Source organism: Panthera onca, chromosome D4, assembly GCF_046562875.1.
Source record: "Panthera onca isolate mPanOnc1 chromosome D4, mPanOnc1 haplotype 2, whole genome shotgun sequence".
NCBI lineage: Eukaryota > Metazoa > Chordata > Mammalia > Carnivora > Felidae > Panthera > Panthera onca.
In genome coordinates, this window is record NC_138351.1 from 42121319 (window position 1) to 42144525 (window position 23207).

At 38.0% G+C, this 23207-nt stretch overlaps 1 protein-coding gene across 13 annotated transcripts in view; it reads right to left on the reverse strand.

The window, feature by feature from the left end:
* Window positions 1-1346: 1346 nt before the first annotated feature.
* Window positions 1347-23207, reverse strand: part of BNC2 (basonuclin zinc finger protein 2) — a 433693-nt gene continuing 411832 nt past the window's right edge. For 8 of the 13 annotated variants that reach the window (XM_060609708.3, XM_060609702.3, XM_078436773.2 and 5 more), the window contains 2 exons: window positions 23076-23141; window positions 1347-7760 (listed from right to left, as the gene is read on the reverse strand). In XM_060609708.3, the coding sequence (XP_060465691.1) occupies window positions 7100-7760; window positions 23076-23141 (727 nt within the window). In that variant the 3' untranslated portion in view covers window positions 1347-7099. Of the gene's footprint in view, window positions 7761-9338; window positions 9373-23075; window positions 23142-23207 lie in introns of all 13 variants that reach the window. The other 5 variants (XM_078436774.2, XM_078436772.2, XM_078436775.2 and 2 more) reach the window with 4 other exon arrangements.

The window sequence follows — 23207 nt, forward strand, 5'->3', positions numbered from 1 at the left end:
CTGGAAGGAAGCGTGGGGTCCCCGGGTTCCGCAAGGAGGACGCGCGGATCGGATCGATCTTGCGCTTCATGTGGTCACTAACTAGCCACTTCTCAACCATCATTTTAGTAGATCAAAGGAGTTCACTATACCAAAATAGCAGCTAATACTTACAATTTGGGCTCAAGGTATTTTGGAATGCAGCATTTTCACGTGTTCCTATTTTGTACCTTTTGTCCCCACTTGATTTTGTAAAGCTCACTGTACTCGTAGTTACCAACATTCTCCTAACGTGGAGAATTTTACCTTTTACACATAGGGTAGTCCCTGTTTTCGTGATTAAAATAACAAGCCCCATGCTCCCCCCTCCCCGCCACTTTTTTTTTAGATTGTCAGTCCAGTGTAACAAAACGAAGGTTAATCTGTCGTGTTACACTATGCATTCGGAGGTTGTTGTCATTTCAAGATATGCATGTACATTTAGACCAATGGTTGGCTGCCAAAGCCAGAACAACAACAACTTTTACCACCAGGCACAACCAGTCTGTTTCCAACATGTGCACTTTGTGAAGGGAAAGAAAAATATTTTAATGCTTTCCTTCCAGAATATGGAGTGATCTAATCTTCCCATGCCACTGCCTTGCGGGAAATGTTGCTCGAGTTACAGGGCGACACCCTATACCTAAGATTCTAAAGACACAAAGAATTCTGTCACAGGGTCTCTCTACTGACCCTTTATTTAAGAAGTCATCTTGTTACTGTCCACTTAACAGCTGGAGAGGGCATCGAGAGGCAGCCTTGGGCTCACCAAAGGTGCAGTTCAGTAGGCGTTTGCTTGTGTGTTGGGAGGGCAGAGAGGGAGGGAGAGAAGCAAGAAGTAAGAAGAGGAGAGGGAAAGAAGGAGGAAGGGAGGGGTGGAGAAAGAGAGAGTGAGGAAGAGAGAGAGAAAGGGAGAGAGAGGGAGAACTGTGAACGTGTGTGTACATCAGGGAACTCAGTGGGAAAGCGGAGTCCTTGTACTCAATTTCCCCTTCACAAGGGATAAACAGGCAATTACGCATCCTTTTATATTTGATGGCCAAGTGCTGAACTGGAAAGCACACTATTAGTTTGTGTCCCTTCAGGGCCAGGGCAATAAGTAGCCAGGAGAGCTGGGGCTGAAGCAGAGAGGGTGTTGTCTGCTGTTAGTGTGACAGTCTTGTCAGCAGCATTCACATTACTGGAAGGTAATAAAGTGACAAGTAAGTTATTAGAAAGATATGAGGTGAAATTGAACTGAAGCTTCTCACTGCTCAGTCCCAGCTTTTTCCTTTCCTCTTCTGTAATGGTCCACTATTTGTTACAGACTGAGCCTTGTCTTGATACTGTATATAAAAAAGGTATTTTTTTTTTTTTTTTTTGCAGTAAAGGTCAAATGAATTTACGGTAACACTTTAGAGAATATAGTTTTATAACAACTATAGTATGTTGCTTCAAAATATATATAGCATTATAATGAACAGTAATGCTGATCCAATTTGGTGTACTTGTAAAAATGCTCATTAAAAAAAACATTATTAGGCATTTGGAGTTTTCAACAAATGCCAAAAGATGGTATTTCATGTCCAGTTATTGCCGCATGGGCACAAGCATCATCTTGTGCAAGATGTGGACAGAATGGGGATGATGAAAGGACACAAGGAAGGATGGATGTTCGGGCAGACGACAGACTAATTCACTGTCAGTTTTGCAGCTGGATTTACTTAATACTAATCCAAAGTTACCATTTCTGGGGAGAAACTCTCCAACAATAGGGAATGGTCTTAATAAGGTATGGTCTTAATATTAATATGAGCTAGACTAGTACATGGTTTAGCTTTGAGGGAAAACATGCAAACAGGAAAGCCACTTTTATGCTTCATAGGAAGATAAATGAGCTCACATTTTGATCAAGAATTCTTTAGCTAAGTGGCAATACAGTCATGGCTACAGGGGCAGGCAAAGTAATGATGGAGAAAAGACATTTAAGAGCTCAGTTTGACCACTGGCTTTTTCTATACCCTGGGTGACCCATCACATCTTTTTGCTCTCCTAAGGGACTCCAGCATCACTTCCCACCCAAAAACAAAACCACAAACAAACAAACAAAAAAGCCCCACAGCTGCCCTTGGCTCTTCTGACCCATAAGGATCCTCAGTTATTCCACGAGTTTTCTTCGCTTTCCCCTCTTCCTCAGACTGGGGTGCAGTGATGCACCTGTCACAGGGCGTTCTGCGGGGCAGTGCATCGAGATGCTCTCACCCACTGCTGGGAAAAATTGTACCAGACTTTTCTTTTGAACAAACACTTCCAGTTAATTATTTTCTTTCCCAGCTACGCCCAACCAGGGAAGGTTCCTATCCCCTACTCAGTATCCCTTGCTCTGCTTTTGGAAAAACTCATTCCCACCAGTCTTTTTTGGTACCTGCCTTTTATTGCCCTCCTTACACACTTAGACCCCTTCCATTAAAAATCAAAGAATGGGAAGAAATAGCAACATCCTCTAATTCGAATAGTTTTTTTTTAAATGACATTTGTTCTAATTGCTTAAAAGTTAAGAAAAAAGGTATATCCATAGGATAAAAGAAAGGTTCTTCCGGATGACTGGTTTATGATAGCAGATTAGTGTGTCTTATTACAGTTGAATTTTATTTACTCTGTTAACAGCCAATCTAATCCAACACCAACACACCAGGTACAAGCTGGGACTGCTCAGGTCAACACTTAGCAGTAAGTAGTGTGTCCACCTCAATCCGATTACTGGCTTCTTTATGTTTTAGTGGCCTCCATTCTCATTTTCCCATTTGCTTGGTACACAGCTGGGGTGTGTACATGGGAAGGGGAACAAAAGGTCACTTTTTATCTGGTGGCACTCTAGGGCATGGGTTCTCCTGAGTAAAATGGGGAGAATGCCTCCAGAACAGCCTCTTCTTAGAACTGCTTTTTTTTTTTTTTTTTAAAGAGCAATGTATACACTAACAGGGCTATCAACCAGTTAAGTGTCTTTCTCCTCTTATTGGCAGGGCCTGGAAATTCATGACCAAAGAAATCACACTACAAGGACAGTGGCACCATTGTGCTAAATATGTTTTCAAAAAAGATGTTTTTCACGTTGAGAAGGAAAACATTAATACCTTCAAACCTTCAAAAGCCATCAGGCTGAATTGGACAGCTAGACTAAGATCTGAGATGCGTTACACTGGGTTCACTTATCTCAATACAATTCGTAGCAGAACAAAGAATGTCAAGCTTTTTAATCACATTTTAAAAACCAAATTACTTATTATCTATCCTTTCTCTTGCTCTTTGTCATCCCCCTCCATAAGCATGCAGATATTCCCTAAAGCAGACTAAGCCTTTCTGATATGTACAAAAACATAGTTTAGAATGATCAAAACAGTAAGTTTCAACATCAGCTAGTGAACATGCACATTAATAATACTGCCTCATTTTCTACCTGTGACAAAACTGTGGTTAAAATTAATCAAATGGGAAAAAGCTGCTTCGATGAAAATCTGCATCACTGTTAATTTTCAGCTAGCACAGGATGGATGCAGCTCGAAAGAAACAGTTTCACAAAAGAAAACTCCTATGAAAAAACAAACAAGTAGGAGCAGACAACGATGATGGGCCCAGTGATTAAAATGCTTTCTCCTTCCTGTTTGCAAGTAAGCCTTGGGGTCACCATCTTAACGAGGTTTACAGTTAAGCCAAACATTGCACTCGGGCGCACACCCAAGAACAGGCAACGCTTTGGGACGGGAACCTCTGTGCGGTTCATAATTTTACATTTCATGTACCGCTTCCATCCACTCCCCCATGCCTTTTAAGCAATAATAGGCTTTATATTGGAAAGTGTTATTCACCCATTTAGAAGGCCACCATAACATCTGGGCACTTGAGGCACAAAAGTAGTAGCAAATAGGGGAGATACTTAAAAAGAGCCAGTTGCCCAGGACTCACTGCCATTTCTCTGACAAAATGCAGGTGAACACATTCAAATTTCCAAGCAAGGGAAATTCTAGTTTGAGAATCTCATTACTTCTGGACTGTTCCAACTGGCTCTCTGCATTAGCCCAGTTTGTGGCAAGTAACAAACATTTGTTCTAAGCCTGGTTCATCTACTGATGTGACCTGCTGACAGCTATAGAATTCACTCACTAGGACTATTTGACCTTTTAGTTGACATTAAACAGACTAAACACTGATTCTGTACAAGATGAGTTCTAATATCTCAACCAACAGTGTAACTTTTAAAAATCACTGAAATAAAAGTGTGTTATTTTCATAAAGCTAAGTGTAATTCAGCCTACCACAGTCCAACAGCTAGTGTTTCCATGATCTTTTGTTGGGATACTAAAAACATTTTTTTTCCACCCTTTCGAATCGAATCATTTCGTAATGGGGCAACAGCACAACACAGAGAACGCTAAGAGGACCAAAATGTTTGCAAACAAACTTTCATTATTCTAGTTCAGTTTTTCACAAACATACTGTACATAGTCTTATATGGTATAAAACAAAGGAAAACATCTCTGTCTATTCAATTTAACACAACACCAAAATAAAGCAATTAAGACTTTGGGGAATTCAAAGGTACAAGAAAACAAAAATGGTTATTACTAATTCCTCAGCTTTTTACCGTAAACATTTGTCATTTAACAGACATAGTGTTTGATATGGTTTCTTTTGTACTGCAAATACTTTTGGTCTTTCCTCACTGGAGAACAAAGTGAATTAAATGAACCCCATAGTATCCTCTGAAGGAGATGAGAAGATGAAGCTTCTAGACAAGTCTAGCTTATCTTTAAGAATCTATTGTTTCTGAAATTTTTACAAATAAAAATACTGAATCCTCAACTAATGATGCTTATTTTTGGAAACAATAAATACTGTGAGGTACAATAAATCCTACAGGAATAATAATAACAACAGAAACATATTAACAGTTTCCTTTGGCAAATTTAACGGAAGTGAATGCTGATGTGAACATAGAAAAAATAATTACAAAACATATGAAAAATGGAAACAACATGCAAAGTTAAAACAAAGGGGGGCATTTCTAACTTTTAGACTGAGGAGAGAAATGTTTGAGGCCACTAAATGCAGAAAAGAAATACATTCTCTTTTAAATTATTGTGTACTGTTAGACAAAATATTCCTTGTTTATCTGTCTCCCCCCCTCCCACCCCCACCTTAAAAAAAAAAAAGGAAAAAAAAAAACAACAAAACACAGTCTGCAGTGCACATCCTAATGGTTTTGGCTGCAGACTGAACTTGAGTAAATATCATCATTTAGTGAGTATGTTGTGGTAGCTGAGGGCTGCCCATGTGGTTAACCAGCTCAGGCAACATGTGTAAACATCGGAAACAAAACAAAACAAAACAAAAAAGGTTTGGAGAATCGCCTCCCCCTCTTTCTCACTCTCAATTGCTTGGTTTCAGGCTTGCTTTCATTTCTCTCTGACAAATCATGTGGGGAAACACAAAACACTCAACAGTGAGAGATCCTATTTTAAACCCCCCTTCGTCTGGCTTTTCAGAAAGGAGTGTTGCTCAATTCAAGTTCAGCACATGTTTTCAAAGCTTCCAAGTACTGCTGCTGTGAAACGTCTTTTGATTTTGTCTATCAGACAGGCCTGAATCATAGGACTACTGCAGAACTTGCAACAAATTACACAGCCATACAACAGACCAACCCAGTTCAGACTTTTGCTTTCTTTTTAAAGGAGAAGGGGTAGGTCCTGCAAATGAGTGTTCAACACTGTTACTGCATTCAGCTTTGTTCCATAGTGAGTAATTTGGGCTTTTGTATCCTGAAATATTATCCTGCCTCTGAAGAATAAATGCCTTGGCTGTTTCACACCACATAATTTTGTTTTCCTTTTATGTAACTTAACATATAAGCAAGAAGGATGCAATGTTGATTCTAATAACATTCGGCACTTGAAAGAATCACCAAGTGTTTTTTTTTTTTGTTTTTTTTTTAAAGCAGTTTTCTGGTGGCCGACAAATTGGCCTGTGGTTATGTTGAGTGACTAATTGTATTTTCTTTTCTGGAAACTTGTGCAAAGTTGGCAGTTTTGTGTTAACACTAATACTTTTGTTTGGCATTTGTGCCCTATACTGACCAGACCATTTTTATACAAGTGAATTTTTTTAAAAAAGACACTTACTTGAAGTATGGCAATAGTTTAAGGATAAAAAAGAAGCATGGATATTACACGTCCCCTTGTAGTGTATGAAAAAAAGTGCATGACTGGGTTTATGTACTAGTACAGGACATTTTCAAAAATCAGATCTGTGCTGTAAAGCATGCCAGCACCTCCTTATCACTCTATCTAGCAGGTAGTAAAAACAAGACCATGGTTTTTTTGTTGTTTTTTTTTTTTTAAAGAAATGTGCATTAATGCTAACATAAATGAAAAGAGCTAGCCAGCAAACTATTTTTTTTCCTGCATATCTAACAGCTGGATGTAACTGTAAAAATTAAACAAAAGAGTTAAACAACCATCAATACAATTGCTTTACATCATTGGCCTCTCAAGGCTAAATATTTACAGGTGAATCTGCCATGCTTTAATTGAAGATTCTCTCAAAACCTTAAAGTTCACAAAAGACAACTATTAGAAGTTCCTTTTTTGTTTCTTTTTTCTTTTTTTTTTCCCTTTTATTTTTTTGCAGGCAACAGTCATGGGTACAAGAAACTGTCCCTTTGCAGAGGACCAAGAATTCTTATTCTGTCAGAATTTGGGCCGGTTGCACACTTTATGTGTGTGTGTGTGTATGTGTGTTTTAAGGGTACTTTGTTTTCACGCCCAAATTAAAGATCCCACCCCTTTCCCAAAACTATAAAGGAAAAAGAAAAACAATTTCAAAAGCACCTAGTGTTTATCTTTTTATATCTAAAGAAAAGAAAATGTGTGTGTGTGTGTGTGTGTGTGTGTGTGTGTATGTAGACACAGAGGCGTACATGTGTATACACACACACACACACACACACATACACACACACACAGGTACACAAGCACACACTGACTATGGCAGTTCAAACATGTAGGCCATCTGGTGAGAGCTGGCATTTGTAGTGTCCATTCTGAGACTAATCTACTGAAGTGAAGGGAATGTTTTTGTGGAGATTAGGGTTCTGACTGTGCCGATTTCGGCTTCGCACAGAGGAGAACATCATATTGCAACCAGGGACTTTGCACTTGTGCATTTCTCGCAAATGCACAGTTTTGTAGTGCACTCTCAGAGTCCCCTTGTTGCTGTACATTTTGTGGCAAATGTTGCACATGATCCCACCATTGCTCCCGGACAAGCTGTTGAACATCAGAGATCCTGAAACTTCAGCCCCTAGACTGCCAGGGAGGGCAGGGGCCTCGGCCTTGTGCGCTGACTCCCCACTGTCACTCGCTCCATCAATGTCGTCGAGAAGAATACCCTCGTCGCTGCCTGCGTCGGATTCTCGGGAAGAATGGATGCTGCTGCTGGACTGGAGGCTGGAGGTGGTGCTCAGGTCAAGGACCATGTAGTCCTCCGCCATGCCTCTCCCGTACCCGTTCAGGTGGGAGTCTTCAGTCCCTGCGGGAGAGGAGGCGTCTTCCCTGACATCGAGCCCCAAGGGGTGCTGGGCACCATAGATCTTCATCAAAAATTCATCCCGGAGGCCCTTGCTAAGAGAGGGCTGCGCTGAGTCCAGGCCCATGTCATCGAGTTCTTTGGTCAACAGTTTGCGATGCAGGTTTATGTTGGCACTGTGTCTAGGAAAACAAGAGGGAAGGGGGGGGGGGTAGGTGTAGAGGGAGTGGGGAGGGGTGAGAAAAAGGAGAACATTTTAAAATTGATTCAGCTTCCACCAGGCATCAAATAAGCACATTCATTGCTAATTACACCATTATAAAAGCAAACATTTCCCTACATCGTCAGGATTTTGGAGTAAGTGGTAGTGGGGAGTGCAATAAGGGGAACTTTTCATTAACATCATTTTTATAAGAGTAAAATTCTTCAATGGTAGGATGAATGCAAGCCCATGCACCTTTTTCTCAATGACAGTTCTCTTAGCTTTACTAGGTAGCAGCATCAGCTGCAGAGAATCTCATGGCAGAGATTTCAGAATATATTAAATAGGACAAAAGAATGGAAACTTTCTGCTGTCTAAACTGAATAATTTGAATTTACACCTAAAAAAAAACCCCACAAAGCAAAACAAGCTCTTTTTGTCCTGTAGCGCTTTATTTAGAGGTATAAAAAAGATCATTTTTTAAAAAAAGTAAATGGTCTAGATAATTTCGATTTAACTTCAAAAAATAATGAAATCTTTCCCCCTCACCTTCCTACACTTCAAGTTTTATGTAGGAAAAATTTAGTTTTACAGATTAGTAATTTGAAATAGGGTTACAGACTAGCATAAATCCCTTTCCTCAGAATAATGTGGGATCTCAACTTATCTAATAGGAAAATAGACTTAATTTTCAGAAACTGCTGCCTTTTAGAGTTGAACATGCTTTCATCAAGTAATTTGAGTTTTAAAATGTAATCCTTTAAAACAAAACCTGAAAAACAGAAATTGTTTTTTAAAATAAAACCCACCCACCATTTAAAACATCACACTTAACAACAGAAAAAAACCCAAAGAGACAAAAAAAAACACCCACACAATAAATACCCCCCAAATTAAGCACAATATACAGTCCCTCTACTTTAACAACTGGAATCTGCACTTCTAAGACAAGCAAAACTTTTACTCTACGAAATGCTTTGCTTGTGCAAAAAAAAAAGAAAAAATAGGATTTGTCCCACAGCATCCATAGATCCGGATGTCATGATTTACAAAGCCTGATATGTTATTATCTCTCTGAAAACATTGCCTTTGTATTTACACCCCCCATTTATTTTTAAAGTGCCCTTGGGCATATACCTCTCTCCACCTGCAATTCTCACATATTTGACAAGTACCTAAATTGAAGGCTACCCTTCCAAAAAAAAAAATAAACCAATAAGTAAATACACAGATACATAAAAGCTTCTCGGGAATGGCGGAAGCTCTCCATCTTGAAGAAGTAATTGTGATAATAGAAATGACCTAGAATGGCCAGTATAACATTCAACAGACCTCCTGATTATAATTAAAATGTATGAAAGACCAAAATGAGTCACTCCATTTGGTGACAAGCATGGCTAATTTCTTAGAGATGGTTGAGAGGTATGTGCCTCAGAGACAAGAAAGGTAGGAAAGACTTCTCCACCTTTCCACACAAGACAATATTTAGCACTCTGGGTGTTAAGGGGCAGAGGGGCAGCAGCCCTCTCCACACTGCACTTAGGAAGGCTGAGCTTACCTTGTGATAATAAGATCAGCTTTCTAATCTTTTGCTAAATCGATCACAAAAGAAAGCAAGAATGAGAGACAGAGAAAAAGAGAGAGAAAGAGAGAGAGAGAGAAAACAAATTCACATTCTAGACATCTGGTTTAAAAAAAACTTACACAATAAAATAGGGATTTAAAATGTTCTGATCACAAAATCATTTCTGTCATAAGCGATCATCTCATATGCGGTCTTGATGATTTTCAGATCAGCTGTACCATCCAAAAATCATGAATTGAATTGAGATAAACCAAATTCACAGCACCATCATCATCTATAAATGAGTTCTACTCAGATGCATGCAGTGTGCAAATACGTGAGTGATAAACAGAAGCTGTCCCCGCAGTCCCTGCTCTGACACTGTTGCTCCCGTTTCCTTGGTGTCAGATGGCAGATGACTCCAAGTGCAGGGTGCCAAATAAACAAAGTGCAGGAAATGCCTACCCTGACATGCGGGTGTGACACCCCCCCAGAGTTGTAAGAATGTGGAAACAGAGTTACACTACGTAAAATAACCCTGTCGATAAAAAAATCTGCCAACCATAAGTGGCCCATGAAATCCTACCCCTGCTTATTATTTTTAACACCCTCCCCACTTTAATTTCACAAGCACACATTTTGCGATGATTGTAATCTAGAACTCTGTTGCTTCTCACACATCTGCAGTTACCACTTCCTAGATTCACTGCTGAGAAAACAGCAGCCAGACACACAGCAGTCACATCCAGACACACTGAATAAGAATAAATTAACATTAACAAAAGGACACACTGATCACCCAGATGGACACTTCTTTCCTAAGATGACTTGTGAATTACACATCTCTACTGATATGTTACCAGGAAGAGAAGTTTCTCTTCATTTCTCACTTACAGCAATAGAAATCTGTAATCTAATTAGATGATGTACCAGCCCTCAATATCTGTCAACCAAACGATGTGCAGAAATGTGTAGACTAGCTCTGGCACTCCGTTCAAGAGTGTCCCTTTTCCGCTGTCAGCAGTACTGTTGGCCTCTGCTAATATAATTACATTGACTTTTATTCAATTAAGAGCTATCCCTTGCTTAAAAAAAAAAGGCTACTTTATCAATTGATTCAGGTGTAATGCAATAATAAAGATGAACTCATGGCAGTGCATTAGCTCTGCTGTTCATAACTTCAGTACATGGGTTCATTCATGGTAGTCGATTTCCATTATGCAACCACAGTTCAAGAGAATTGATTCTTTTATGCTCATTTCTTAATCTATTTCATTTTTGTTTAATAATTGTCCTAAATATCATATGCAAAACACTTGAAGTGGGGATGGGAAGAACAGGGAAGAACAGGCTTTGGAAAGTCTGCTCATTCACTCTCATGATAGTGGGGTTGGAGATTTTCTAACAAACTCACACAGTATTACAAGGGCAGAAAGAGGAAAAGCGAGAGGAGGGGAGAAAGAAGACAGACATATTCTTTAGAGAGTACTGATCCTGTCCCTCAAGAGGTTAGGTTCAGTCTCTACAGAGTAGACAAAAGGCAGCTTAACAAAGACCTATTGTTGGACTCTGGAATCAGTCGATCCAAACCATTAATTGTCATAAAACACTGTCCTCATGAGGAGATACAAAGACCTAGCGTTAACAGCAACTTGCAAGTTTATTTGGATCAGCAAAATTAAAAGGGCAAAAAGAAAGGGAAGATGGAAGAGACACAGAAAGAACTCATGCCTACCGATTGTCAGATGAAGAGAACAGGATCCTAAAATGGGAGGAAAGCCAGGAAGTGCTGGAAATAGGACAAGGACCCCTAGTAGAGAAAGCAGTGTCCAAGGTGTATGTAGTAAGTGGAAGGAGGCATCTATGAAGGAACCAATTTTGTGCTCTCCAGAGACAGAGATGGTTTCTCTAGAAACAGACTTATTATGAATATTCATCTCCAGAAAAGAGAAATAATCATCAACAAAAATATATATTGTATTAGAACTTGTTATATAAGAACATACAGAGTATGAAATTTCTTTCTACTTGCTTTGATTAGATAGGGATGCCTATATTCAGATACAAATTCCTCTTACAGAAAAAAAAAAGTCACTGGGATGGAGAGAGAAGATGAGTTCCTAGGTAGAAAGGGTAAGGATCTGGTCTTACTAGGTAGGGATCTGGTATTAATTAATGAGTACAGTAGCACTCACTAAGAGATGAGTCCAAAATGTAACCCCAAGATAGTCACTTTCAACAAGAACACAAATTAAATCTCATTCAATCTCCAGTCTCCTGCAGTAAAGGAGAATACTCTGCACATAGGAGACACTTGAAAGTACTTTTATTGGCCTTCAATCAATAATATGCACAAGTCTTAAAGAAGCTTTTCCCAAAATACACTGAGGAAAAGAAAACACAATGATCCCAAGACTGGAAGCACATAACTGAATATTTAAGAAAAGACACTGGTGATACAGCAAAGGGTAATTCTGACCCTATTAATACCACAGTGTGGTACATGGAAATGCTATATAATTAAGACATGAACTAGTCCTATAACTTGGGGTGTGCTTGGAATTACAACAGCTTCCTCTGAATCTCTGTACTCTTTACTATTCCCTCCACACTACGAGTTTACCAAACGCCTTTTGAAAACTAAGATTCTTCTTAAAAGCAAAAAGTAATGAAGCCTTGGGTAGGGGAGGTCATAAAACCAATATTAACTCCTTGACATGCTGAGTGGAAGTGCTGTAACTGGACTAAAGTGGACACCATTCCTTTTCTGTTTCTTTAATAAAAATTTTACTGATGTCAATTATATTTCAATTAAAAAAAAGAACACTACCATGCAACCACCAAAGACACTAAATTCATCAAACACAGTTAAGTAAATGCAAGTGAGAGAAAGTAAGTCTTGCTGGGCATTTCCTTTCTCATGTCCCTCTTGTTCTAATGCCCACTTAATGCAATGTTTGACTCATAAAAATTAAAGTTAAAAACATTTTAAAGAAAAAGTGTTTTGAGGTTTTAACATTGACTTTGATATATAGGGAGATAACTTTAAAAAAATGTTCATGCCCAAATTAGAAAATCAGAATACAGTAGTCAAAATTGAATATAGTGAATTAAGCCATAGGTTACATGAGAAGTGCAATATTGAATCAGTTTTGAATAGAACCATTTTAAACTTAAACAAAATACTTGATAATTAATTAACTGCAATATTTTAGGTGAAATGGAATTGAGGCTCCATTTCAGATTAGGTTTTGTCTTTATTTTCTTGCTCACCTCTGCCACTCGACACACACACACACACACACACACTCTCAAATTATACTGTCCAGAATGTCAGTAACGTACACATAACAGATACCATATATATGGTGTGTGTGTGTGTGTGTGTGTGTGTGTGTGTGTACTTGTGTATGAATGCATATATGGGGGTAGAGAAGTAAATTTATAACCAATCTGGAAAAACCTAGCTGCCAGATTTGAATGTACTATGGGATATTGAATCAACAATACTCCTGAATAGAAACGTGTATCATCTATCCAAATCCACGGTAATTAAAAATTAAAACCTGTGCCTCTCATTAATTCTTTTCTGATCTGGATTGCTAGGACATTGTTTGTTGGATTTAACTCTCCCAAATTTTTGTTTTAATGGTAGGAGGCTTACAGCTCTGTGAATTAAATGACATTTTTGATAGTATACATTTCTGCAAAACTAGTAGCTGTTCTATAGGATATTATTTAAAGATTCTCTCCAGAAGAGCTGAAAACCATCTCTAGCTCACAAACACATACAAAAACTGAATGTAAAATTTTAGTGAATGCTTAAAAAAACCCCAAAAGTAAAGAAGTACATATGAAATGCAAGAAATAAAAGCTAAGCAAATTCTTGCAAATTAAAAGTATGAAATTCAGTCACTTCAATCTCTTTTCAATATAAAACAAATCATCCATACTGGTCACGCAGACAGTTCCCTCTACATTCAAATTATTCACTTGAAGATAAGCTCCCACCAAACTCTTTAGGGGTTTAGCTAATTTACTGCACAGATACGGCACGTCTGTTGTAATAACAGGTAGGATGTATTGGGGTCGACCATTTATCAGAATTAGACTTCTTTTCTCAATTCACAGTGAATTATGCTGCCTACATGACTCCCCTCTCTCAGAGCCCGCCATCCCCTCACGGCCCCTAATGTGGCAGGCAAACAAAATTGACAGTCTCATCTTGTCAACAAGGGGTGATTCTCCTGAGAAGCCATTTAACTTTGCCGAGGAAGCAATGTATTAATGTGCATGTCCCAGCAATGTTAATCATCTTCAAGCTTCCGACCTAACTTTGACGTGAACGAAATCACCAAATTTGTTTACTAAATGAATCGTAATATGCTAATAAGAAAGCATGACATATATGGAAAAGCCAAACAGATGGTTTGTTTACTCCACTTTGCAACTTTATAAATGTTGTAACTCTGAAGATGTTAGTGAGAATTATTGGTTTGTTGGCAGAGGCAAATGTGTCTTTCGCATACTAAATCTGGTGCTACAGTTAGAAAACAATTTGTCATTGCTGTGGAATGCATAAAAAATGTTAATGTAGTAATGGCATTTGGGAAGGCAGATTGGTAGATGGAAAATGTGTATGCTGGATGCTCAGGTTAAGTGTAGAACTGATATCCAACAGCCCTGTTCCCTAACCATTTTACTTGTGAGTTGCATCCGACAACATCAAGGCTTCTCCAGGGTGCTGACTGAATTCAATAGGTACCTGTTGCACTCTAACGTGACAGGAGTGTGCTGCATTGTGAAGAGGGTTATGTTTTCACAATATTTGGAAATTTCCTCAATCAGGCAGCTCATACGGTGCTCAGTTTACTACTATTGGTGGGTATGAAAAAGACCATGAACACCGGCATCTTTTAAGGAATTAAATGAAGCTGAGCTATAATTCTGAGTTTTATATATAAATATATTTTTACCTTGGATGAACTAACTCTCAAGTCTTCCAACCCTTGTGTTACAGTCTGACTTTTATAAAGAGCTTAGAAGACATGTGTAAAATAACAGGAATGAATTTTTCTCTTGACACTCAAAACTTTCTGCCATTTAAAAAATAACATGTACAACATGAAACCTCAATTTCTTCTTGAGATCTTTTCCAAAGGAGATATTGCCTAAGACTAAATATTCAAAATGTGTTACATCATTAAAACAGTTAGTTTCAGATCTTTTAAAAAGATAGCACTAGGGATGTATGAGTTCCTCAAGGGAAGGGACAGAATTTCATAGATCATCAGTATTATTATTTAGGTATGGCCTCATCTAGAATTCTATATTGAAAATGAAAGTACTTAAGATACATGAACAAAAAGAATGCACAAAATCTAATTTATGCTTTTGGTTAAATGATGTTAAAACTACCAATGAAAACACGAAAACTTCAGTTAACTAAACCAGCAATACACCTATGACACTAAACATTTCAATTTTTAGAAACACTCAATTTTTTTTACTTTTTATTACACAAGCATAGGGGAAAGCAGAATTTTATATTAAAAAGGTGCTTATTTCTCTCCATATTATGAACCACTCCCCCAACTTCTTAGTCTTACATACTGAGACTACCTCTAATCTTGTGGGATTCCCTGGTGTACCACCATGTAGTGCTGAAATTTTTACCCACCTACAAAAGAGACATGAGAGAACAAAGTGATCTAAAGAAACCACTGAGTTCATCTTGCTGCCCCAAGATCACTTTGGAGCAAGAAACATTAGCAGCTATCCCAGCCTGGCGCTTGTATCTCATTTGAAACATCTCCTCATTCCTGACCAACAAAGAAAATTTCAATAAAGTACTTTTACTGGTTTAACAACAGTGAGCTCCTGGGATTGTCAAAGTGCTAAGCCTTTTCCAAGGAGAGAAAAAATCAGCAGCTCAAATATAATTAACCTTCTATTCTCAACGCAAACTGCCACGCACAGGAGCTCTGCAGTCTATTAGCAAAGTTATAATGGCCAACAGGCAGAAGCAAAATTGGTCAAAAAGTTGGCTGCTGCTGTCATATTTTTGGAATTATGATTAATGGCACTAATAATGTGGATGATTACTGATATGTGTATCTCCAGCAGTTTATCATATCGCTCTGGCTGCCTACGTCCACAATAAACAGGATGCTATCATTTACCTCTTTATTGAAGGCAATCCTTCTCTTGAAGGAGCATATTCTAATTACTTCGTAATGTTTTATGTCTTAAACATTTTGCAGCTCTGGACCTTGCCAACTGCTTCATGTCTACCATTGATTAATTACTGAATGTTTAATCAAAATTTAGAACCTAATGTAGTCATTTATGAGCACACTGCAGTGCCAAAGTAGTTAGGCTTTGCTCCCAAGTTTAGAGAGTGTTGGGTTCAAAATCAAATCCCAGCTATACACGAGGATCCAAGAATTTCACCTTGGGTGCTCTGAGGTTGCCAATTCCATCTCTGCTGATGAATGGAAGGTAATCTAACTACACAGTAAACAGCATCTTTACTTACCCTCTCCCTACTGACTTCCCTCTCCTCTTTCCCTAATTCCCTAATCAACAGAGCACCACTATTGGCTGCTTTGGAGAACAAGAAGGTCCTCGTGAATACCCATCATGAGAACATAGTTTTGAAGTGGTTAAACAAGTGAAAAATAATTTGCTGGGACAAATACATGAGTTTTTTCTTAATGTGGATTTTTTATGGTACTGTCATACAACCATTCACCGTTGAAGTTAAGTGTTTTTTTAATACCATTACTGAACTGCTGAAATGGATGCTAATATAGCTTGGAGTGCTAATGTCAAGTCCTGGTAATAAAAAAGACAGACTGCTGAATGAAATAATTTCAAGTAAAAAATAGAACAAAAGTGCTCTCTCTCTTGCTCTCCACTTTTATTGAATTGGGACTGACTGAGCCAATTGCTTTAGAAGTCTGTAAAACACAATTACTAGTGAGCGAACTGACCCACCAGTGCCCCCTCAGTGACAGAGTAGACTAAAAAGGCAGCAGGGTCAGAGCGGCCCCCCTCAGCTGGCCATCAAAACGAAGAGGCTTCCTTCTGAATGTCTGCTGTTCCCATTGTCCAAATCTGTCTCCTTTTACTTACAAAACCTTGTTATTTCCCATCAATGTGATAAAGTAACTTCATACATTACTTTCCAAGATGAAGATGTCTATTCTGGCTATTAAGGATGATCTGTCTTTTGATATTCTTATTTATGTGGATGTTTATGTATAAACACACATATACATTATGTGGATGCATTTAGATTAGAACGTTAGCATAATTTTTGAACAGCTGGTAATAATTCAGATTGATATATGCTCTAGCAAAATTGAAGCATCACTTATATATGTTCAGCTAGAAACACTTGGCTTTTTTTTTCCCAAGGTAAAGTCAAAATAATTAGAGCAAGCAAGAAAAAGAATTAAACTAGAAGTGGGTAACATTTTTCCCCCTAGTTAATAAAAGAAGTAATAAACTCCATAAAGTACTAGAGTTAAGATCACTAACACTTCAGGCATAACAGCTTTTTACCAGGAATTTACAACTCCTGTTTTAATTCAAGCAGCTTGCATTGGGACATAAAATCTAGGTATTTTTTTTAAAAGTGTAGTTTTATGTTAAGTAACTGAAGAAAAATCATCCTTTCCTAAAAAGTATTCTTTTGTCTTCTTCTGCAGGCTGTTTCTTTCTCACACACATACACACACACACACACACACACACACACACACACACACACACACACCTTGGCACTCAAGAATCAAAGTTACTAAATCCCTTTTTTATGACATTGTAATTTTTTGGCAAGTGTAAACTCCTTTCATATTCTGCCACATTCGTTTATTTGAAGCTTGTGGGAGTCTTGCAGCAAAAACATTAAATTATTTAAATTATTTCTGAAGCTTTTAAAAGAAGAAAAATGCTTTCTAGCCAAAACTTCACTAAGAAATTTCAATACAGAAAGGAAAGTCTCCCTTCCTCTTAGCACAACAAATGATCACTCATAGTGAGAGATAGCTGGTAAGAAGGCTTTCACCTGAAAGAGAACCACCCTCATCAGTACTGATATGATCAACTGCTAATGTATGTGTGCAGTCTTACAATCTGCTTTCAGTGAGAATGGCCTATGTTTTGTAAGGAAAGATTATCTACAAAACAAGTATCTCGAATAATTATGTACAAGAATATTTATGACCAGTAAAGTCTCTCAGGGTGTCAAATAGATGGTGGCAGACCCAAGAGAAGAAGAAATCAGGAAGATGACCCTTTCCAAGTGCTGCCATCATGAAAAATACTGCCTGTGCACTCAGTATGTGCATTCTGTTCTAAGTGCAATTTTTGCCTGAATTTTCAAGATAATGCTGGCAAGAGTAATAGCTTGTTCCTTTTAAGGGAAATAAGGAGTATGTAGGAAGCATGTCTGTGTTGCAGCTATGTGTGTAGGAAGCTATGTATCAATAAGAGATCTAATATAACTCTCATCAATAGAATGTGTAAGAATCTCTTTGTATCATGAAAAGGAAGTCATTCATCCACCATTAAGTGGTGTTGTCTATTTGGTGCTCAGTTTGGAAGACGGTGGAAGTGACTGGTGTAGTTCTTGGAGTGGAGGAGTTGAAAGGTCAGCAGAGGCTTAAATGAGCTTGTCTTACATCCAGCTGGGCCAGCAGGAGATCATTAGGAAGATCCGAGGCTCACTTTAGGCTTGTCAGAGTCTCTCCCCATGATACAAGGAGACCGTTTTGCTCATTGCTCTTCTCCCAGTGTATAAAAAGAACCCCAGAGACAGGAATGACACCGAAGTTTATCTTACTACCAAAGTTTCGCTTGAGGAGGGCACAACTAGCAATTACTCAGAAGGGGGATTTATTTTGTTTGTTTGCCTTTGATGGAAAGTAATGGAGATAAGTACAAAAGACCTATTGATCTGCTGGCTTCTACTGTGAAACCAAATAGAGTAAAGGGTGGGGGGGGAGGAATCTCTTTCTTAATATTTAAGTGTCAGAGGACCTGTACAACTTCACTTTAGAAAAGATTTTTGGAAAAGGAGAGTTTCAGTTTGATTGGCAAACGTATAGTAAATGAAATGGCTGATGCCTTCAAATGTTCTCTTCTTGTATTTGAAGAAAATTAGTGCACTGTATTTGACAGCTAATTTTATTACGGCAAATAGACTAATAGTTACCTCAAACTGGTGCTAAGTGGCTCATTTCTTGAAGGTAGGGAAATCATGTGCATTTATTGAAAATCTCTCTTTAGAAAAGTTCTCTATAAGTTTCCAAACATAGAGAATGATGGAAAAAATGGATGTTGCTGCTGAGAAGGTGATAACAGGAGGCAGGTAGCATGTTTTCACATCCTCACCTCTGTTGTTAATGTATGCAGTGGCTCATCAGAGGTAGCTCATGCTAATTTATTCCTGCACACCTGTATAGGGCTGGAAGTCAGGTAATCAGGCAGGCAAAAACTATACATCTCTGCTTTTTAGCTACAGCTACCCAGAGGCCTATAGAGGAACAAATTTAGTTCTGGAGACATCAGCAGGTTTTAATAAACCAAATACAGATGTCTTCTTCCATACAAATCAAGAAGTTTACATGTTTAAATCTGGACTGATTTAACTAGCAATCAAAGAGAAGGTTCACACTTGGCACCAACAGTTGCCTCATATTTATTTATAAATCACCCTAAGCAAATATTATTTTGTTTTTAAATTTATTCACCGGGGCTGAATCATCTTTCCTACACCTTGAAGATTAAACATATATGCTTACCTTTCTAATAAAATTTAAGACAAACTTTGACAATTAGCTGCCACTATTCTCAGAAATGAGGAACAAAGATGGTAAAGATCATGTAAGATGTAAAACGAGATAAATAGTTCTTTCTAAGCAGATAATGTAGTTTCTGTGTACAAAGTCTTCATTTTAGTTGAGGGAATTTTAAAATTGCCAATCACTAAAACAGATATAAATAGATTTTAATGTATTAGCAAATGATAAGGAATTTCAGGGAAAAGGATAGAAGGGCATTTACTTGTTATTGTTGGTGGTGGTGTTTTAATAAAAATCAAATGTAGGGGCGCCTGGGTGGCTCAGTCGGCTAAGCGTCCAACTTCAGCTCAGGTCATGATCTCACAGTTCATGGGTTCGAGCCCCGCGTTGTGCTCAGTGCTGACAGCTCAGAGCCTGGAGCCTGCTTCAGATTCTATGTCTCCCTCTCTCTCTGCCCCTCCCCAGCTTGCACTCTGTCTGTCTCTCTCTCAAAAATAAATAAACACTTAAAAAATTTAAAAATAAAAACCAAATGTAACTTATAAAGGGCTTCCCTTATACATAGGTGATCCATGGCCATTCAGCCCTCCTAGGGATCAAAATTCAAGACAGATGATGAAAAATGAGCAAAGGTAAACTAGGCCTTGCTAATTCTGGCGATGACACTGTCTCCAGAAAAATTTCCTTTATGAAGACTAGGTTCTACGCCAGTTAGTTATAATTTCTTCTTGCCAGGATGTTTTTTGCATGCATACTTCAAAACGGAGGGTCAGCTTCCTAATCCCTGAAGGAACACTATCTTAGTAGCAAAAAAGTCCAGGGATAAACAAGGAAGGAAGAGTGTTTACGGAGTGTCACGTCTAATACTACACAGCATCACCAGTATATACTTATATACTTTAGCAATCACCTTATAGTAACATAGTTATTCACAGAGAAAATAATTTATATTTCACTTCTATAAACTCAGAAAAAAATTTATTCCAATAACACCTAGTGACTGGATAAACTGAACCTCGTGAATATAGCTTTCTGTCATTAGTGTGGAAGGGTCCTCTTTGCTTTTGAATTTATTACACTCAAACTGAGTCACAACATTGTGCTTTGAGTCAGCCCTAACAAACCACACATACCTCCTCACTCCCCGCCCCCCACCACCCACTGCTTCTCCTTTTGTATGACCTTAGACAAAGAATGTTCCTGCTTTTCAAAAAGGTTTCAAGTTCATCTTATAAAATCTAGAATGACCATAAGCAAAGACCTGGAAATCTCTAACTGCCAAATCTAAAACACAGTGTTTAACATCTTTCTACTTATATCTTACTAATAACATGCCTATTTGGAGACCAAAAATGCAATCCCTCCTTGTATATAGCCATTTTGGAAAAAGCCCAAGAAGACCTGTGTATCACACCTGTAAGGTGTTCTAAGCCCCAAGACAAGAAGACTGCTTTTATAAACAGAAGGAAGAGGGTTATTCTGTTAGTTTCATCAGTAGACATCCTGTAGCCTTGCACACTGCAGCCCCCACTCAAAATCCCCTCTAATGCTTTATTTGCACAAGGAAGACATTGTGGAGTCAAGGATGGATGAATCAAGACTCTGGGGAAAGGAAAGAAATAGGCCTGAGGACAGCAGGATTAAAGGCAAGGAAGGGTTTCTGTTTGGGAAGGTCTGTTGGCTCAGAGAAAGGTAAGGAAATTTGTCTTAGCTTCATAGTGAACTGAAGAAGAAAAAAGCAGGGGCACAAAATTCCGAGGACTCTCATGATTAACACAGCAAAAATGAAGAGAAACAGAAAGGTAAGTTTGAGGGGGTAGATCAGAGATGTGCTCCAAGAGGCTCTGTGAAACAGGAGATTAAATTCCAAGTCAACATTAGTGGAAGAAGTGACGGTAACAGGCTGATGTGGGAGTAATGTTTAAGTTCACTCTGCAGAGATGCCGGAAGAGGCAGATACCCCAATAGCATCACTGTTTCTGATTATGTGGTGGTAGCTATGGTTGCATCATATGTTAATTCAAGTCATAGACTCAACAAGGATGAATACTTTTTTTAAGGAAAAAAATGCTCAGATTAAAGTATCGTAGGTTTTGTTATGTTTTTTAACCTGTTATCAAAAAATGTGTGTATTCCTGAAAAGCAAAACTTCAAGTGAGAATCAAAAAACTTGGTATAGTATTTTTTTCAATTTGCTTTTCTTCATCTATCACGTGTTACAAAACTCCAGAATTATAAAGATTAACTGTGATGTGGTATTTCACCCAAATGAAATGAAATGCAGTGCCTGTCTTCTGAGGCTTGCAGTCTCCTGTGTGACTGAACACACACGGGAGAATATGTGTACTCTGCTTCCCTAGAATAACCCAGTTATCCCAGACACTATTCTAAATTTCCATACGCTAGTCATCTGCCAAGCTCCTAATCTCTACAATAAAAATGGAGATTGAAATATTCTCCTGCTATTAATGAATGTTTTTCCTTAGACAAACCATCCTTTCAACAGTACCTCCTTCTACATTAGGACATAAAAACACAAGTGCATGTGCTTTCTAGCGGTGTGACATAAATGAAAGCACCATGCTTTGGGGTGTTGTAGCCTTTTGGCCCCACAGCCATTTATGCGAGTGTTATAACTTTCAGTATTTTCAGCAAACCAACTAAAACTGTGATAGAATTCATGCAAATAAGCTTAAATTTTGGCTTGTCTTCAAACACTCCATTTCCATAAATATTTTATGCAGGTCTTCATGAGTCTTTTATTTTTGTTAAAAAAAAAATCCAATGCATTAACCTCATTATCGCAAGCGCACTATTTCAAATATAAAAGAATGAGTATTACTCACAAACTGGGGGGTGGGAGGTTGTATACGGTACTCTATTTTATTATTCAAATTATAGCCATCTTATCTGTTGTATTCTTGTAGTGTCAATGATAACTCAGAACTGAAAAGAACTTTGTGACTAAACTTTTTATAGAACAAGGTAAATGGGACTGGGGGAGAAGGGAAATCTTTTAAGAATATAGATTTCTCTTCAAAGCATATTTTGAGTTGTACAAAGAAAACCACTTATTTTCTCAGAAATTTTGCTTTTAATGGATCGGACCCCTTGCATTTCGGCACTATGGAAAATACTTTTTAAGTGTTATTTTTTAAAAAGATTAATCTTTTAAATGTGAAGACAAAACAGAGTATTCTAGAAGCAGGTCACTACTTTTCAGTGGTACTTTTATTATATGTTACTTTGCCAAAGAATTCTAGTCAATTGATAAGTGCTAGAATTTGGGAGGTGGCTATTCGGAAGCTTCCTTGTTTCTTCTACATATACCGATTTTTTCCCATCTAATGAAATTTTGCCTAAAATTATTTTTAAAAGACAACGTAAACCAAAAGCCACATTCAACATAATGGGAAGAATTAACTGGTGTGTGACTCTGGGTTGGGCTGGTGTATTACGTAAATGATCTGCTCATAAGCTTACTTCAAGTGCAGGATAACTGTGTTACCCCACCACTGACCACCTTGACACATTCCATTTATATTACATTTTCTTGAGGATTCAAAAAGAACATTGGAGGTTTAAGACCAGCTGCTTCTGTTTAAACCCAACTGTTTCAGAGCTGTAGCCACATAGCTAAGGTGTGATGTCATCTCAAAGCTGGACATAATATATTCTAACTGATCCTAAAAGTATATGCATGCCCCCCCTTCTGTGCATAATTCCCACGACAGACTGTATTTTAGACATGTGCTCAAAGACACTGTGAAGTTAAAATAAAGAAACCCATACCACCATACCATTTCCCCACATTAATAATTATTTTGGTCCCATTTTCTTCTAATATTTTCGTGACTCTTAAAAGAATTCAAGGACATACTAAATACTCATGTAAGAATGATAACATTTCTGGTTATACCTACGGAGATGCAGGCTGTCTCGATGTCCTGGACCTATGGTTCTTTCCATCCGTAAATTTCTGTTTCTATATTGGATAAATATGTGTGTATGAAGATAATATATTGATTTAATTAAAAAGCCACAAGGCAAA